The sequence below is a fragment of the Drosophila teissieri genome, chromosome 2L, assembly GCF_016746235.2.
Source record: "Drosophila teissieri strain GT53w chromosome 2L, Prin_Dtei_1.1, whole genome shotgun sequence".
NCBI classification, from domain to species: domain Eukaryota; kingdom Metazoa; phylum Arthropoda; class Insecta; order Diptera; family Drosophilidae; genus Drosophila; species Drosophila teissieri.
The window spans coordinates 8,595,422-8,614,666 of NC_053029.1; the positions used below are offsets into that span (position 1 = coordinate 8,595,422).

Genomic DNA, 19,245 nt, shown 5'->3' on the forward strand with positions numbered 1-19,245 from the left:
CCTTCAGCCTGCAGTCCTTGATTGGCTCGACCAGGCTGTCGGCCGAATTTGTACTCGGTTGTGCGGACATCACGAATTCGACATCGTATACCAGAAGTCTTGCACCACTTTCCCAACTGACCATCTGTACATTGTAAGGCACAGGCTGAAAAGCTTAAAATAAATCTAGAAACGATTAGATTGGATTTTCACATATGCCGTTTATTGGGTGCACTCTATTACACGTGCTAATTTTCGGTATGTTATTCTCCATCTCTTAGTAACTAAACAAAATGGGAAAGGTTTCTGGATGGATGAACGATGAGTGGGTGTACAATGAACGTGTATACATGCCATGTCTAATTTCTAACGAACTGTCTAGCAGTAAAGTTGGTTTCGTGAGTGGGGGTTGGTGTATAAAAATGTCTATAAAAGTGCCGCCGTAAATCATAGATATTGGTGAAGAATTGCAAGAGGTGTCCGCTGCCAAAACATCACTTGTTCAGCGTTTCTGCTCATGCCGATTTCAGTGGTATATGCTGTTTGATTACCTAAAAATAAGATCCAGATTGAGAGATGGGTGCAATTATAAACAATATCGATTCGACCGCACAAACTGTTTACAATTAAATAATAATAAAACGAATATCAATTAAGGAGCGTGTGAAATACGTCAGACGGCATCCAAATTTAGTTAGCGGCTAAACGATCTTGTTTTCATTTTATTTTTGACTTTTCCGTCTCGATCCATCGCCGGGTGCGGCCGCTGAATCACCCGGCGAAAACAAATCGCCCTCGGTTTCCGCGTATAGAAACCCGATTAAGGCCAACGAAATAAAAGGAAATCGATAAAGCCACCCACCTCGGAGCACATGTTCTTGTAGATCTCATCGGTATCCCAGGGTCCTCTCTCCGGCAGAGCGATGCCTCGCCTGCGAAGCTCCTGGACGCAGTCCGTCAAATCGAAGATGGGCAGTGGATCGATTCCAGCCTTCGCAACCTTGCCGGCCAAATACTCCACGTAGTGTGTGCTAAATGATAATGAAATATATTATTGAAGTACTGCTTTTTTTGGGGCTTCCCCGATCTTTAACTTACCGACACATGCCAGCGTGCTTGTCGGGAACTTCGGTGTTGCATACTGTGTCGACCAGTCCCTGTGGCGTCTCCTTTTGCAGCGGGATGGGACAGCGGGCCAGGGCACGAGCCTTGGACGAGCTGCTGGACTCGTCCTTGAGCTGCATGGGCTCCGTGTCGAACTTGACCTTCTGCTCCTTGAGCAGGAACTGCAGCTGCAGGGGGATCTTGTCTCTCAGGTAGAAGAGGCAGTTGCGCGGATGATGGGCGTGCAGGCCGAGCTTGGCACAGTACGTGGACACCGTGCACTTGGCGCCCATCATGAAGGGCCGGGCACATCCGTAGCAGAACTCGAATTTGCACTGCGTGCAGGTGAAATGCATGCATCCGCCCCTGAAAAGTACAAAATTGTGCGTTGAGAAACCCCACACTAATCCTTCATATGTTAACATACCTGGCCAGCGAGTATCGGAACTTGCACTTGGGGCAGTCGATGCCGTTCTGGGCCAAATGCTCCTGGACACCCTGGGCCTGCAGCTCGGGATCGTTTTCGCGCTTCCACTCCAGGTAAGCTTCGCAGCTGCTGCCCTCGTGCTGGCGCTCCCAGGGTTTCCGGCACTGGGCACAGGTCACGGATCCACAGTCCGGACAGATCAGCCGCTTCTGCTTGGGCCGGGCGAAGAATCCGGAGGAGCACTGTATGCACCACTTGAAATTGGGGTCCTGCAGCAGCGAGCGATCGCGCAACTTGCGCTGGAACAGTTCGTGCACGTCGACATCCAGTATACTCTTCAGAAAGATGTCCAGGTTGGAGAAGTACTCGAGGTGCTCATCCTCGTGCTGCGCCTCATTGCTCAATTCGGGCAGCTTGCAGAACGGGCAACTGCAATCGTTGATACTGCGATCGGTTATCTGAGAAAGGAAGGTCAAGTGATGTGATCAAGGATTCCTTTTTGACCATTTATAGCACTCACCTGAACTGTAAAGTAGCTCTTGGCACACTGTTTGCAGCACTTGTGAAGACACTTGAGCATGGACACTATCTGATTCATGGGATAGTTGTTCATGCAGAGCTCGCACTCCTGCTGGAGCATGGCAATGGCCTGGTCCAGATCTGAGCACTCCCTGGCCGCCCACAAGGCCACGTCCTCCGAGAACTTCATGCTCACCAAGGTGGCGGCTATCTGGGCCTCAGCGATATTGGTCACCAGCTCTTGATCGACGTACTTGCGGGCAAGGATCTGAAATGAGAAAGCCAACGTTCCAAGATGATTACAGAACTTTCCCAGCTGAGTCTCGGCTTGTACACACCGCTGGGTCCTCGATAACCGGCTCTTGAACACTAGGATATGCCCGAAAAACGGGCATACTCATCTTACGCTTCAGCTGTTCGGCTTTCTGGGATTCGGCCAGGTTGGGTTCCTCCGGCTCCTCCTCCGTGGCCGAGGTCTCGTAGTCGTCGTCAGAGAAGCAGGTTTCGTGGTACTTCTTCTTGGGGATTCTGGGCTGGGATCGAGGTTTCAACAATGCCGCTGCAGCTGCCGCCGCTGCTCCACTGGTGCTGGGTCCATCGGTCTGATTGGAGTTGAACCTGCTGATGGCGTCGTTGATGGACTTCTTGGTAATGGGACTGCTCTTAAGCGGCACTCGACTGGCCGCAATCGATGAGCTCTGCTTCTGCAGATAGACCTCCTGGATTCGCTTCACGTATGAGATGCCCATGGGTGCCGAGAAGGACTTGGAGCGCAGCGGAACCTTCTTCATTACGGGGGTGCTATTCGATTTGTTAGTGGGTTCATTGGTGGGCTTGGGTATTTTACTGACTGTGGACTTGGTTGTTTTAGTCGTACTTGACGTGTTGGGACCTTTGGAGGCATTCCCGCTGTTCGCAGTCTTGCCTTTCATGCTCGGGGTTACCTTTTTGGGTTCTTCCAGTACTGTTTCGACAGGCGGCTCCACGGGTCGCGATTCGGAATCTACTATGGGTGGTGCAGGTGTTAGGGGCAGGGCAGTGGGCTCTTCAATGTCTTCAGATTCCACGGGCGGATGCACAACTTCTGATGGGATTTCTAGCACAAGCTCAACTGGCTGCTCTGCAGGTCGAGTTTCCGAGTCAGCTACGATGCGAGGGGACTGAATGGGAAGAGCTTGCACCTTGACATCCTCCTGAATAATCTGAGAAGGCAAAGTGGACTCCACTACGGGATTCACCAACTCTGGCTCCAGGCTCGTTCCTGTGGAGGAAACAACCTCAGTGTGTGCGATCGTATCACTTTCTTGGTTGGTGGGCGTGACTGATAGAGCAGGCGATATGACTGGTTCAATGTCAAGTGGAATCTGTGCGTGCTGTGGCTCGTCCTCATCAGCCTGATCCTCGTCCTCCTCCATTATGTCCTCAATCTCGGTGCCTTCGTCACCAGTGGAGGCCTCCTCGATGTAGGATGCGTGCTCGTTATAGGTATTGCCCTCCTCCCCATCGAAGTCTCCCTCCTCTTCACCTTCGCTGTCGTACCACTCCTCCTCTTCTCCTTCGTCATACTCATCCGAGTATTCATCGGAGTATTCATCCTCATCGGTGGACTCGAACTCATCCATGCTGATCTCATCGCGCATCTGCTTAATCAAACGTTGGGTGTCCTCGACCAGTTCGCTGAGGTTCTGTTTGGCCGGATCTCCAGAGGGCACAAATTCCTTGAGCACAACCTTGGATGTTTCTGATTCACTTGACTCGGTACCAAGGCTGGCGTTGCTTTCGGACTTGGCTATCGAAGATTCCAGCTGGGATTCCTCATCCAGCAAGAGGACGACTTCGTTTTCTGGGGATTTGGTTTCAGCCCGCTGCTCATCGCTTTCCAGGCTATAAAGTTCCGCATCGGAAGCGGTTTCATCCTGGGGTCTTGTTCCATCGCTGCTGCTGAACTCAGGAGCATCTTCGAATACTTCGTCCGATTCTGTGGGACTGACTGCTATAGCTGTTGCATTCGGAGTATGTTCTTCCAGCTCTAAGCTTAGAGCCTGGACTGCAGTTTCTTCGACAATGTTAGTATCCTTTTCGGACTGGTCTTCTTGACTCACGAGATTAACCTCCTGGTTGTCGGTAGACGCTTCTGGGTTTGGAGAACTGGCTGTTTCCCCAACGGGTACATCTTGTATTGTAGTATCTTCCTTTTCGATCTCGTCACTGGCCGTCGGAGTCTGATTGCTGGCCCGACTCTCACTGCGCAGACTGCTGCTGCTCAGGGTTCTCACGGGAATCTTTGAAATACGTTTGGGACTTTGCTTTTGTTCGTTAGATATTGATGAGGTACTAGGTGCTATGTCGATGCTTTCTTCAATTGGAGCTACGTCAGTGGTTGGTGGAGTTATGATGGTTAATGTTTCTTGTACATTAACTTCCTGTGGTTTTAGAGACTCAGATTGCTCCTCGCTTGGAGGACTGACAATTTCAATGCTTGATTCTGCTCGGGAGTTTTGTATTGCTTCTGTTGTTCCAGATACTTCGTTAGGATTTTCTGGTTCTTCAGGCTCTTCAGCTTGTTCTGAAATAATCGTACTCGTTGGTTGGGATGTATTTTCTTCGATTGGTAAGTCCGTTGAAGTGTGTTCAATTATTTCTTTCAAGTTCACCACATTCGGAATCGCTGGAACTACTTCGGTTTGGTCCGATACAATTCTACCGCATTTTGTGTTAGATTAATATCCGATGCATTATCGTTTATTTCTGTGGAAGGCACGTTTTCTATATTTTTAGCAATACTCTGATTTGGAACAGCTACGTCCAACGACTTGCTATCTGTACTTTCAGTTAGTAGTTTATGGGGTGTATGAGTTTCAGGATCGGATGCAGTTACAACTGGCTGAATATTACTTGAAGCAGCAGTCATATCCGTGATCGCTTCTGTTTCATTAGCTGCTTTTTTGGACTCCATTTCCTTCTGATCGATATTGCTCGGTAGCTTTTTGCGATTGGTTGGTTTTTGGCTTTGCTCGCGGGATCTTCCTTTCTTCGATTGCTGGGACCTCTTAGCTCTTCGGTTGGCCTCTCTACTTGTGCTTGGCTGGTCATCTGCCAGGGATTGTACCTCTGCCACATTCTGCACAATTTGCAAATTATTTTCCATTGATTGTTGTTTAACACTTTCATTTGCTGAAGGTGGAACTACATTAGTAATTATCTCATCTCTAGTTATTAATGGTGTTTCTGGTTTTCCAGGCTGGCCAAGATCCTTATTAGCACTCTCTTTTCTTGTTAGTGTTTCTAGGCTTGTAACTTCTGTACTTTCAGTCTTTTGCGGTTCGCTGGATATTTCTGGAGAGGATTCTTCTTGCGTTTTGACTGCTGCCTGTTCAACCTTCTCCTTGGATTCTTCTTTGGGAGCCATATAGCATTTGTATACAATGCGTTCTGCATCCGTAAGATCGCTGCTTTCCCATTCCGTCTCGTGGAATCGCTCGGTGCCACGATCAAACTCCAACTTGAAGTTGGCTATTTCGGTGGCATAGATGAAACTGGATTGAACCTCTTCACGGATGCTTGCTTCGCGTAAATTGGGCTTGATGACTTCCTCCATGATGTAGACAGCAGGATCAATAGTTGGTGTGGGCTCCGGTTCAGGCTCGAGTTGGGGTTCAGGCTCCTTTGGTTGTTCTACCGCAGTTTTGGGTTCCTCGTCCGGCTTCTCCATGAGCTCCTGTTCGACCTGTTGCACCAGGTTGGGCACAATGTCCTGAATGTGTTGCCATACAAAGTTCTTCACATCATCGGTGGACTTATCCTCTGCAGGTCCCGCTGGTTTCAACGTGCTAATGGGGCTCTTGGTAAGGATACGCATTATCTCCGGATCCGTTTCGTACTCCAGGTCCGGCTTGCCCTTGAATGTGTCCAGCATGGTCTCTATGGAGCGTAGAACCTCCTGGTTCTGCTTGGCCTGGTTCTGTTCCATGTTGCCGATGAGTATCTCCAGGTTCTTCAGGGTGCTGTCCTCCAGCTGATAGGGACTAGGTGTGGCATAGGTGGACTTGACGGGGCTGTCGTCCGTGCGAGGTTGGTCGAAGGGATTGGCTTGGGCGGGAGTGGGACTCTGCCCAGCCAACGGGGGCTGCAGGCAGTCCAAAGCGTGAGTGTTCAGGAAGTCATGGATATCTGTATTGGCAAATGGATGCGGGGCGAGAGAGAAAAATGGGACATTATGGCACTGCGATTGACTGATGCACGATCTACGAACTAACCCGACTTGGTGTCTATGGCCGCGCCACTCTCATTCTCAACGCCATTCGGCGAGCCCCAGATGCGCATTAGAAATGGCTTGAGTTGCGTGCGATTCAGCTCCACCAGCGCCTGCTCCACATTACCTTGGTGCGCCGTCAGCGCGTTCACGATGTCGTCCCGCAGGAAGTTCCCCTTGGCCGCCAGTTTCCGGTACTTCTGCTGCCTCTGTTGGATGCAGTCCGCCACCGCCTGCCACACATTTCCCCCCGAGTTGCGCAGTGCTTCGCGGGCCTCGTTCTGGGATACGGTTCCGATCGTGTTCTCACCCCTTTCCTGGCCGTACTTGGTGGACAAACTCTGCACGGTCTGCACCAGCTTGTGCCAGTTCTCGCGCAGCCACTGAATCGGATGAGTGTCCGGGGAGCAGTACTTCAGCGCCGCTTCCAGTTCCTCCACCGTAAACTTGTATAGCTCCAGTTCCTTCAGTATGATGTGCATTTCGGTTTCCGGATCTCTGGCAGGCTCGTGCTTGACTCCGAATGTCTCGTGGGGCATATCGAAGGGTGAAGATACTTGCTGGAACACGTGGATACATAGAATTGTTAGTTCAGTCAACTATCTAATATGGCCATAAGCACTTACAAGTTGCAGCATGCGGAGCTCGTTTATGAAATTGGGTCTCTTGGTGACCAGACCGGCACTGTAGGGATCCAATCCGAAGGCGTCGTGATGCCTCAGGTCATTGGCACTCCGATATCGCTCGTTCTCTTGCTGCAGCTGGGAGTTGCTGCGATAGTGCGGTCGTCGCTCCATCTTATTTGGTTCCGGAGTCGTGAAGCGGTCAGGAACCACGATGGGCACTTCCTCCTGCTTTGAGGTGAAGGGCAGGGCGTCGTAGGTCTGTGTGGAAATGCTCTGAGGAGGCGGCGAGGTTCCCATTTCCACGGCAGCTGTTTCCCGTGGAGGAGTCCCACCACAGCCGGTGGAGACCTTTTGTGCCTTCTTGAGTACCTGCTCCGCCTGCGCCTGAATGCTCTCATCCAGCGTATTCCAAATGTTTTCAACGGACTCTGGAACGATACGGATGAGAGCATTAGCTTTGGGGGAACGGGTTCGGGGTCACCAACGGATTGAAATCAAACAAACGGGATGCGGCTTGGGTTGTGGTTCTGGTTTTGTATTTCGTTTCCATAAATGCGTTAATTGTAGGCTTACAGTTGATGGCTCTATTAGTGTACTAACTAGGTGTAGTCTTTGGTCATTGAGTTTCAGGCCTTTGTGCCTTCGAAAAATGAGATTCTCTTTTGTATCCTACCTTTGTGCAGCAGACTCTTGGCCAGCGAGCTATCGGATTCATTTTCCGACGAAGTTTTCAGCGTGGACTTCGTTGGCGTCTTGACGGGAATACTGGAGGTGCTCTTCGAGTTAACAGCTGGCGACGCTTTTGAGCTGGATGTGGAGGTGGTATGAGTAGTCTTCGCAGACGCAACAACGGATTTCTGACTGGGTGGTTGGCTCTTTGTAGTGGGCTTTTGCATTGGCTTGGCCTCCGGCTTGGAAGGCGCTTTGATATTACTTGACTTTTCAGCTGGCGGCTGTGGCTTTTCCTCAGCCTTTTTGGCCTTGTTGGGCTGCACTGGAGGTTTGCTGGGCGTCTTGCAGCAGATGGAGCAGATCTTAATGTTGGGCTCGTTCACGAACGTGCAGAATTCGCATTCCCATTCGTGGTCTGGGGTGGAAGGTGGTGGACCCAGATCATCAGCCCCAATCTCGTCAGGAACTTCCTGGGCAGCGGGTGCTGCATCAGCATCAGCTTCACTCTCCGAGGCGGTTACCTCCTCGACCACTTCCTCGTATTCCGAGGCACTCTCCTCCTGCGCTGGTGTCACCACTTTTTGCACCACCGCCGCTGCCTGTGTATTCTCGTCCTTCGTCTCCGGCCTGCGTTTCTGCTCAGCCTTCTTCGAGGATTTGTGCTGATCGGCTTCCTGGAGCTTCTGCTGGATCTTGGCTTGAACCAGGGCCCGAGCACCCGATCCCTCAGACTCCAAGTCGGAGTAAATGCGACTGGTTCTGGCCGAGTCCGTTGCTGCTGTTTTGTTTCTGGTCAGGGTGCCCTCATTTTCACGTCGCTCCGGCAGCCACTCGCTCTGCACGGACTTGGCAATGGATCCCCGACGATCCCGCATCTTGTGCTGCCTCATCCCGGGCCTCTGATCGCCGTCCAACTCATCGCTGGCTATGAGCTGGGAGGCACTGGACAGGCGCCTTTGGCGCGGCTGATGGTGGTTTTGGTGGTGCTGGGAGCGCGAGGCACTGGTCATGCCCGAGCGATTGGACACCAGGGATCTGCGGTCATCCTGGTCGGAGTCCTCGTCATCCGTAAGTTCGTCATCCACGTAGCTATTGCGCTTGCGACGCAAGGACATCGACTTGCGGCTGGGTGTTGGTGATGCAGCGTACCGGGAACGGGATGCAGCTCTCGAGGCAGCTGATGGTGGCATTCCCACGACGCCTGTGCATTGAATATACAATAAATAAGTTTTGAAAATGGCAAGTTCCGCATTTTACCTGGATGCATCATGGGATAGCCGGGTGCACCTGGATACACATTGGGCATCATGCCGCGCTGGGTCATGAACACCGGCGGCGGATAGTGCGGATGATGCTGTTGCGAGATGTAGCCGGGTCCCACGTTGAGGGACAGGTTGGAGTTGTTGAACTGCTGTTGGGAGCCGAACTGTGACCACTGATCGGGGTGCTGGTGCTGAGGATGCGAGTGGTGCGGATGCTGTTGCCAGCCGGGATGCTGTTGGCTCTGCTGGCATCCGGCGCAGTTTAGCTGCGCCATTGATTGGGCCTGCAAACGGGTTGGTATCTTAGTTCTATGATCCTAAGGGATCCAGGAATCTCGAACTCACCTGCTGGATGCGCTGATTGGCGAGCCAGGCACTGCCGTTCTGGGTTTCGGCCAGGGGTCGACGGGGATTAGAGTTGAGATTGAACACCGAGGTGCTCATCTGTCGCCGCTGGGCGCCGGCCGCCTGTCGTTGTTGGAGCAGCAAGGAATTGTGAAATTGTGAGTCATCCGAGAGATCGAAATGGGATGAGTTCAGACCGGATGACATGCTGCCGGAACGAAAATGCGATGGCGATGGTGAAATGTTTGACCAGTGCTCGAAGCCGGCTCCATTCGACAAATGCTGCGGTTGGGAAATGACCAACGAGAAACGGAGAAAGAAAGAGAGAGGAGAGGGAGAAACGACACATGACGAGACGAGACAGACGATACGAGATACGAGGTGCAAGGATCAAAGAGTATCAAGGATAATACTTTATAATTAAAAGAATCATTTAAATTAAATTTTAGTTGATCCTTGAAACAATTTTCTCCGAGCAAAGACAATACGATACACTCAGTGATGAGGGGAGTCGTACGATTGTGATTCGGGGTCAGCGGTTGACTCACCTGTTCGCTGTTGGCGCTCAGATCCTGGCGAGCCTTCTGCTGGCGGTAGCGCTGCTGCAGTATGGCCATGCGGTCCAGGGTGGCGCTGGCCTTGCTCTTGATCTTCTCCAGCTGCACCGACGGCGGTCGCTGGATGGTGTCGAACACGGACTTGGGCGTGCCCGACCTGGAAGATCCACCGCCCTCGCTGCGCGGTGGTTCTGGCAGTGGTCGGTTGTTCATCTGGTTGACTGCGCTGTTGGCAACTGGTGGCACTGGGGGCGTGGCCCCGCCCCCGAGCGATCCCCGCCAGCCGCCCAGCGACTTGTGCGAGGGCGTGGGCGAGGGCGGCGGCAGCATCTGGAAGAGAGTCGGGTTGGGTGGCCATTTCGTATGGGTGTATTGGGGTAACTATTGAAAAGAGTATGTCTGGTTCGTTGGTTCTACAATTTTGAGCGGGCGTTCTGGTTTCAAGGACTCGTTTATTGAAGCATTCAAATTGAAGTTTACAAACTTGGTTCTACGCGTAGCCCCTGAAGGGGCCTTGCCTACGGGTCTAGGAGATCGTGCAGTGGCGTACCTGATCCTTGCGGCCCAGAAACGGTGTCAACAGGCCTCGTTTGGTGCGTCGCGGAGGTGCCACTGGCGGTGGTGCCCCACCACCGGACTGTGCCTTCGGCGGAATCGGCGGTGTGCCCTGCTCCACTGCCTGCAAAAGTAAGGTTATTAATTAGTTATTAATTTCAGTTTCATGAGGGATGGGGAATACTTGCCTTTCGCATGTGCTGCTTGCGCTTGGGATGCTTGTGGAACATGTCGTCGCAGGAGGCGCAGAAGATCTGGCCCGCGCACTCGGCACAGGTTACCCAGGGATTCTGGGAACCACACAAGGTGCACTTCAGTTTGTTATCTGCAAGATACAATTATGTCTGGTAATATTTTAAACACGTATACTGTATACAAATGGTTGCCCACCTGGCGTCTTGGTTCTGATCACGGTGGTCTTCATCGGTTCGTTGGAGTACTGCTGACTGGAGAACTCGATGATCTCGTAGTCCGGTTCGGGAGTACTCTTCGTCTTGGGCGGAAGGGCAGGCGCTACCCCGTTTGGTGGAGTGGGTGGCGGTTTAGGCCCGATGCGGTCATTCGCCTCCGTCTGAAATGGGTAATTAGTGCAATTGGATATGGGATATGGACTGGTACACTGGATATTGGCTTACCACCCAGGAGGGCATGGAGCGAACATTCTTGTTTAGCAACTGGTGGGTCGTCATCTTGGTCGATTTTTTCGTCTGGGTTTTGCCGTCACTTAATCGTCTCTATACGCTTGATTGGCTTTCTATTTCATCTAAATACGCGAGTAATAAAATAATAATATTATATTTATTTATAGATCACCAATACGCTATGCCATATTTTCGCCCATCCGCAGGCACTTCAAACGACTTCAAATTCAATTAAGCAAAGTGCCAGAAAATGCGAATTATGAGTGCATATTTTTAGCTGGCTCACCCAAATTCCGGAGCCAAAGACCAAAAATGCAGTTTCTTGGATGCCGTGCACAAAACTAAACGCTGCCAGAGTTCGATCGCGAATAAAACTGCTAAATGTAGTCTGAAATATCTTTCGGTGCATAGAAAAAAAAATAAGGGAAATCATATATATATTTTGGCAAAACATTTTCGGGCTTGTTTATTTATGAAATCATGCGAAAGAGGGAAGTGCTGTTTTGTGACTCAATCGACTCACTCTGTCAACGCGGCTAAGTGGCTGAGATGACAAGAAAATTGCAAAGAGATGGGATGAGCGAGAAGATTTGGGATTTGAGAATAGTTTTCAAAAGTTTCGAAACGAAGAGAATTTCATGTAAATGCTCGAAAATAAAAGTGAGCGAATAAAACTAGCAGAGAGAAGAAAAGTAATGACTGAATGCTGAACTGAGCGAATACGTACGAATATTTTGTAATGACGCAGGTGGCCAAAGCTAAACTATTTCCAAAGAGAATGAATAAAATATTGGCCTGAACAGCATAATATTTCATTTCAAATGTTGATCTAAGTAATTTTTTTAAGTTAAATATAATTGAGTTCAGGGCATCAAACCTCTGAACTCAAAAAAAGGCGGGCGGTAAAAGTTACATGAATACCTAAATATATATATTTCACGTATTTATTATCTATGTTCATCCATGGCCTACGATATGTGTATCTATAATTCCGAGAAATCACTTATCTCCGACATATACTTTTGAGATAAGATTGTTCAAGAGGTAGCAGCGATACATGTAACTATGCCATGTGTTTATATGTTCCCTAAATTTATTCAGATTTACAAATAACTGTAATGATACATCAAAAAATATGCATATTGATATGGATATCATTTTATATTTTTAAGGTATATGTATGTATACCTGCATTTTCTATTGATTAGCATTTCTTAGTCTGTACGTCTGTTTGCCCGATAAAGTTAAATACTTTTCAATATATAAACGCAAATGTCAAAGTATCGTAATCAACAGTAATAATACTTTGTTACACTTTCCGTATTCCTAATTTAATTTTGTTGTCTTCATAATTTCTTTGAAACCATAATAGTCCAGCAGTTCTGCCATATTTAGCACGCACTATTTACGTGCGTAATGGTGCATGACATTTATCCATAATTTTCGGAGTTGAGAGGCCTCAGCCAGCACAGCAAAAATCAAGCCGCAATGTTCTCTCACATCGCGTATACGCAACGTGTTGCACTGCCGATTCTGTTGCGCTATTTTTGAAACCCTCCGCAGCCACTCCATACATTCGGCACGAAATTGTGTCACACTGCGCAGCAATATTTATGAAAGCCGCCTGCAGTGGTGGGCGTGGCATGTGCCGGTGCCACCTCAATCCCACCCAGAAGATCCGAGTTCGAGTGGCAAGTGGCCTGCAAGAGGCAAGAGGCAAGAGGCAAACGCAACGCTGACTCACAGACACAGTCTCACGCGGCGAGGGAAAAAGTTTTATTTTTATGGGAGAACGGTGGGAACTATTTTTAAACATTTCTTTGGCTTGCCTATATTTGCGTTTTTTTCCTTTAGTGCACACTTTTTCATTATTTCAAATTGGCAAATTGGCATTAAAAATTCATTTAATTTGGTGTGCTTGATTGGCGATTTCATTGTTTATCCTGCCCAATGCCTTGAACTTTCCCATGGAGCGTTCGCCGCGTTTAAAATTAGCTGCGTTATATATTTAGAACACTTCAGGTCGATTTAATTACGGTGCGATTTTTAAATTGGTCTTTGAACTTTCGGAATGCTTTTGGATCGATCGATCGGCCGTGAACGGGTATCCGCGAATTCTGAGGTCACTTACATAATTCGATTTCACTTGACGCGTCTTGCCGCACTCAAAACTGCCACTGCCAGCTGGTAGCACATGAATATATATAGGGATATATATATATACTATATATATGTTCCTGATGTCTAGCCACAGCGCGACATGAAAATTCAGCTACGGTCTCGTTCGACGATCGTCTCCCAGCGAACTGAAATCTCAATCAGATTCTAAACAGCACTTTTACTGCAGTCCGCGGTCCCCAGTCGTCGGCCGAGTAGGAGGAAGTCAACGCAGATCTATGGTGCTCCTCTGGTCTGGTCTGATCTCGTCCACCCCGGGCCTCCCTTCCGATTCCCTCGATCTTCGCCAAGTCGCACATCTCTTTCCTATTTTCAGCGTTTTCGCGTTGTTTTATAAATACATCGTTTTCGAGCGGCATAGAACATTTTGACTGCGAGACGCCGTCGCGTGTGTGAATATCATTAATTCTCGAATATATATCATTCTCCGCTTTTTGTTGTTAAACATTCGGTGGAACATACGCTTGTTATTCGGAACTGATTACTTGCTGCGCTTCCTGAATGCGATTCTTTTTGATGAATGAAAATATGGCAATTGTAGAATTTAAATTTAGATGACATTTCTAAATGCACTGCGAGCTTGGGGATTGGATGTCCTGGGATTCGACACCTAAGCCAGAAGTTCGACCTTTGGAGTCCTAGCACTAAGAAAGTTCAAGTTCAATGGAATTTCAGATATCATAAATATTTCCGCATTAATTTGGAAGGCGCTGAATCGCTCATCGGGATACACCCCAGCTATAATTATGATTTATGCAGTAATCTCCCGCCGGCCAGCCTTGAACAAGTTCTGCACATTTAATGCGAACCATAGAGGAGAACATCAATTACTTTCGATCGAACAAATGGTATCAGCAATAAAAGTATCGGCATGGGCCACCTGCTGCCAGCCGGAGGTGCAAATCGAGGGGCAATTTCGATGGATGGACGCGATGGTATGGCATTAATAATGGGAATTATGGAATAAAGCCGCCGTGGGTGGGTCCATTTTCGATTTTCGAGACCAGCCAGTCTAAAAATAAATGCAATGCATAATAAATTGGCTGCGACAGAGTCAGAGTTCGACAATTGCCGACACGCACATTTTCGTTGGGGCAGCCCATCCCACCAACCACCCACCCCCCCAAAAAGGGGAGGACCGCCCACGCAGTGACCTTGCCTCGTTTGACGCAAGCCGATGTTTTCAGGATCAGCTGACTGCCAGCTGTATGTAAACAAGTTAAAATGCCGGGTTCTCTCCTTCGGCCACTGCAAAGCACCTCGGAAAGCTTTCCCCAAAATGCTGGTGTAGAAATCGCGCGCGATTTTCCGACCGAGCTTTTATGCCGAGGAAAATCGCATTCGAAGTGCCATGTAGATATTATGTAGATTTCCATACAATCGATAACAGCTGCGAACGTAAAGCCCGTCAAATGTTAACGAATCCTGCGTTTCGGCCAGCATTTTCCGGCTGCATTCGCGCAATGTTCGCTGCAGGCAATGGACGCGAGTGGAAAACTCACAGGAAAATATTTACCGTTAGCCTGCCGCCGCCATCGTATTGCGTGTACAAAAGGGGCGTGTGCGTGCGCTAGTGTGCGTGTGTGTGTGTGCGCGTGTAGTTGTGGGCCAGGGGAATTGAGATTGTACTAGTATACTGGTAGTATCCCAGTTGGGCACTCAAGCAGTACGTGCAAAATACTAAGCGACAAAGAAGTGCCTTTATAATTTACCTATTATCCTGACATTACTTTGCCCTGTACTAGTTTGGTAGTCCAAAACCTACGATTCAAATCAGGTATATATATGTATATATAAACCCAAAGAAGCTGCAAGTGTTTGCTTAGCAAAAACAAACAGTTGCATAAATTGGCAGTTGCCTAATAATCCAATATCATATTAACAAAGGAAATTAGTCGTGAAAGGCGACGAATTGAAAGAATAAGGAAAGAAGCCTTAATTTTCGCCTGCAAAGCATATGAAGTGCGCCAAAAATTCTGCAGTGCAAAGTTCACCTTCACCCAGTGTGTATGACATGCAGGCGTATGAAAAATCGATACCAGAAGCATCAGCAGTTGCAACGCTCTACGACCGCTCCCACTTAGCCACACCGAACTGCATCATCGGGCAGCAGATCCTTTAAGGTCCATCGCACATCGCACCTCCAGTGGAGTCCAACGACATGGTGGATGCCAAGCCGCAGCCACCCACTCCGGGTGCAATGCCTGGCACGGGCACACCGCCGGCCGGATTCGCCGGCGAGCGATCGAAGATCAAGCTGTTCATGGAACGGACGCCCAGCATCGGTGCCCTCAAGTCCAAGTTCCTCACCGTGCTGGGCAACAGCAACGAGCTGCTCAACGGAATATCGAACAAGGTACGACTTCAGCTAGCGCTGGCAGCGTGAGTGGCGTGACAAGGGTCATAGGTCATATGAGCACAAGTATCATTTAACATACATACTAGTTATTATAAGGTTAGGAAAAAGGGATGACTATTGGACTTTTCAGCATTAGGGAGTTATTGTAAAGGATACCCTTGTGATTAGTTACTATATAAGCGAATATTGAGCTTGTTTGTCTTTTAGTTTAATCAGTTGATATTTCGCAGTTGGATAATATACCACTATTGTCGTTATCAGTACTAAGTTATGCTACTTGATTGTATATATATATGTATATATTATATAATAGATTTATTTGATGGACTCACGCCTGACAGTGGGTCACGCACACCTCTAGGTCTCAGTTGGGGCAGCCTTGGTAATGAACGCGACAAGAGGTGCTTGGGGGTGGTGCTGAGGGGGGGTTAAGGGGTAGGAGCGGATTGTGTGTGGGTTCTGTCTATGCTGCAAAAGCAGAAGCAACTGACACTTTGATACTTTTGTTGTGCTTGTTGTGTTTGTTCTTGCTGTTTCCGCTTTGCTGCTGCACTCGGTTCAGTGGGTGGCCCCAACCCCCAACCCCCAACCCACAACCCCCAACCCCAGTCTGCGCTTGGGGCATGTGCCGGTTGTGGATGGGGCTGGAATTGCGAAAGGGGGGTACAGCTCCGCTTGTACTTGACTTTCTCTCGCTTTGGGCTAGGCAGCCTCGTCCTTGATTCAAATTAATTATGTTTGCAGCTGCCGAGAAGATGGAAGGAGTGCAGCCTTCGATGTTTCTTAAGCGCTTTCGCCTTGGATTATCAATCATTCAGAGCGATGGGTTAAGTAATCATTGCAGCGTTTTAAAATGTTTTTAATATGTTACCAATCTGTGGTACGACCCACTTGTTGAAGTTCCAAAACTATGCAGAAAGTATTCATAGCAGCTGTAATCCACTTACCTTAAGTAGAAAATCTTTTGAAATAGTTCCTGCAGCTATACGTCAAAATAATGACCCAATTAGGCGCCAAATACATACTTCTCTAGAGCACAATTACTACACCACATATGATCGATTTCCTTTTGAAATGTGCCATCTACTATGTTTACTTGCAGCTGACCCTGAGCAGCAGTTCCAGCGACTCTGATTACTGCGATGACGACGAAGATATACCCAAGTGTGAGTACTGCACAGTAGCAAATATGCAAATACAACATTATTGAATACAATACGATTTTACTGCACAGTTGATGAGAGCATTGATTACACCAAGATCGACTTCGAAGGACGACGTGTGAAGGCGCGTCGAGCCCACGAGGAGATCATCTCAGGACGATATCGCCAGCCCAATTTGGCACCACGTACGTAGTTAACCTAACCAGAACCAAATCATCTGAGTCCTATACATATGTTGACTCATTTGTAGGGCCACGTCTGGAACCATCGCGTGGGAGGCACGCTGCTAGCAAACTGGCTGGACCACTTCGCTCCAGCTCCGGCTCCTCGAGCAGCTCCAGCAGCAGCGACGACAGCAGCTCCATATCCCTGCCCGAGCACATGGCCAATCGATCCCACGACGTGAGCAGCACCACTCGCTCGGATTCCATAGAGTCGCGTCACTCCGGCGGCTATGAGAGGGCCAGGGCCATCGCAGGAGCCCGTCGCAGCGAGATGGACATGCAGCGGGATGTGCAGAGGATTGGTGAGGTGGGCGACACCCTGCCGCCGCACATAGATGTGCAGCCGCCGACGGAGGCAGAAGCGGCAGCCGCAGGACGACAGCAGTGGGCAGCGGGAGGAAGCAACTCCATGCGCTTGCCGTCGCGCAGTCGCGCCTCCAACAGCAGCACTCTGACCAGCCTGCGCGATGAGCCGGATCAGCTGTTGGCCAGCCCCAGCATGGAGTCAACGGACTGGCGGCACTTCATCCGATCGGAGTCGCAGAACTCGGTGCCCTCGTGGGCTTCCTCCATCAGCCTGGATTGCCGAGCGGGCGAGGAGCCGGTCAAGGAGTTCATGAAGCACTTTACCGCTCTGCTGTTTGGCGGCTCACCGGCAGCCGTTGATCTCGAGCTGAAGTCGGAGTTTGGGGTGTTGCTGCGTCTGGAGATCGGTCGACTGTGGTTCACCCGCTTCCTCACCGAGCAGCGCCACAAGTCCAAGCGGCTCGACTCGGTCACGTTCGGCGGTCTGGCCCAGTACTTCGCCTTGGCCCTGTTCGAGTGCAGCGAGTGCGAGGATTATGGCCCGGCCGCGGTGCTGATGAACCTGTGTTTCCTCTTCTACCACGAGGTCGAGGTGCCCGGCTGCGATCCCTATCGCGAGTACCTCTTCTCCTCGCTGCGCCAGCAACCCATCTGGCAGCAGGCGCGCTACTGGAACGCCATCTTCCACGACGCCATGCAGGCGGAACGGGAGCACCGGGGTCAGAGCCAGCTGAGGCGCCAGAAGCGCCGCCAGCAGAAGCAGCAGCAGCGGCAGGCAGCCGCCGGAGGAGCAGGATCAGCAACAGGAACGGGAACAGCAGATGCGCCTGCATCCAAGTCGCAGCGCAAACAGGGCGGCGACTCCTCCTCCAGCTCCTCGCATCAGGCGGCTCAATCGGGCACCCCGGCAGCTCCAACCTCCACTTGCCCCGTTCCAGCCAACCGGAAGCCCAGCAAGACCAGTCTCACCCAGGCGCATTCGGTCAGGGACCAGGAGGACATTGCATTTCGGCAGCTTGGGTGAGTTCTACTTGGATCTAAAGCCTGAAAAATGTTCAAATATATAATTTTATTTACAGGGCATTGACGTGCAATATGCACTCACTGGGAACATCCCAGGAACTGTGCCTTGACTTCCTGAAGAAGAACGTGGTGGCCCACAACCTATCCAAGGGTAACCGCATCTATCTTAATATAATCAAAAGTACTTAGGTAGCTAATTAAATTGTTTTTCATCCAGATAAAGCCAAACTTATCAGAGACAATATATATCGAATGTACCATGAGACGCAACTTTGGGGAGCTCGACACGCCTGAGGTGATTGAAAGGCTCCCATTAAGTAATGAAGTTTTTAACTCCCTTTTTTTTTTCATTCACAGCAGTAACAATTGTAAAAGTACCTAACAAAATCGAGTTTCAATCTTCGTCTCAACTAATGCTAAACTTTTGTCTTAAGTCAGCCGACACCTCCAAAACTAATCCTAACTAAAGTAGCAGATCAATGAAGTTTTATCTGAAATCTGGTGTTTTTACTCGCGTTGTTGTAACCGTAAAGATATTAATGCGATAGCCATTCTTGTAACTGGGTTTGTAGGCTCAATTAATTAATTCACAAATTAATTAATTAAAGAATTGGGAAATTATTATATATTTTTTACACCTATGAAAACGAATATTATGTATTGATTTTTAGGGACGTCATCGTTAAATTATCATCATAGCTAAACAAATTGGAACCGCATATCAAAAATTAAGATTTGAATCAAAGCCAGTTACAAGAACACGAAAGATACTGCGAAAGATAAGAGGGCACTTAAACCAATACTGTATGTGTATCCATAAATTGTGATAATAATATTTTGTGATTACTTTATATAGACCTAAATATTATGCAATTATGCAGTGCATATAGTTAAAATATCGCAGTTTAAATTGTTACAAATCAAGATCAATAACTATGCTATAACTATGTTTATAACGAAAGAGATAATATTTCGTAATTGTTTAATACATTCAAATTAATAAAAGTCTAACATAATTCAAAAAGATTAAATTCCTTTTAATTCCTTTTAAAC

General features: G+C 48.9%; 2 protein-coding genes across 3 annotated transcripts; one reads left to right on the forward strand and one right to left on the reverse strand.

Moving 5' to 3' along the window:
• Positions 1-180: 180 nt before the first annotated feature.
• LOC122613592 (E3 ubiquitin-protein ligase lubel) lies at positions 181-13,230 on the reverse strand. The gene is given in 18 exon segments (XM_043787831.1): positions 181-530; positions 842-1,010; positions 1,078-1,449; positions 1,511-1,968; positions 2,031-2,297; positions 2,368-4,731; positions 4,734-6,199; positions 6,286-6,841; positions 6,908-7,335; positions 7,581-8,780; positions 8,837-9,125; positions 9,187-9,468; positions 9,735-10,073; positions 10,294-10,422; positions 10,487-10,623; positions 10,689-10,869; positions 10,934-11,061; positions 13,071-13,230. Coding segments are annotated over 17 exon segments (8,727 nt in total). The 5' UTR covers positions 10,988-11,061; positions 13,071-13,230; the 3' UTR covers positions 181-494.
• A 1,927-nt stretch (positions 13,231-15,157) lies between these two features.
• On the forward strand, positions 15,158-19,115 carry LOC122621882 (uncharacterized protein KIAA0513). Of its 2 annotated transcripts, none has more exons than XM_043799902.1 (7): positions 15,158-15,473; positions 16,579-16,642; positions 16,711-16,824; positions 16,890-18,189; positions 18,249-18,343; positions 18,410-18,487; positions 18,553-19,115. In XM_043799902.1, the coding sequence occupies exons 1-6, from the start codon at positions 15,279-15,281 to the stop codon at positions 18,484-18,486; spliced, it is 1,845 nt and encodes a 614-aa protein (XP_043655837.1). In that variant the 5' UTR covers positions 15,158-15,278; the 3' UTR covers position 18,487; positions 18,553-19,115. The 2 variants fall into 2 exon arrangements, with proteins under 2 accessions (XP_043655837.1, XP_043655829.1); XM_043799894.1 differs by having other exon boundaries at positions 15,162-15,473; positions 18,550-19,114.
• Positions 19,116-19,245: the final 130 nt, after the last annotated feature.

Coding starts and splice junctions, on each gene's coding strand:
- LOC122621882 (XM_043799902.1), top strand. CDS start 15,279: ATGGTGGATGCCAAGCCGCAGCCACCCACTCCGGGTGCAATGCCTGGC. Junction 16,643..16,710: donor CGACGAAGATATACCCAAGT/GTGAGTACTGCA, acceptor TTTACTGCACAG/TTGATGAGAGCATTGATTAC. Junction 18,190..18,248: donor ATTGCATTTCGGCAGCTTGG/GTGAGTTCTACT, acceptor TTTTATTTACAG/GGCATTGACGTGCAATATGC.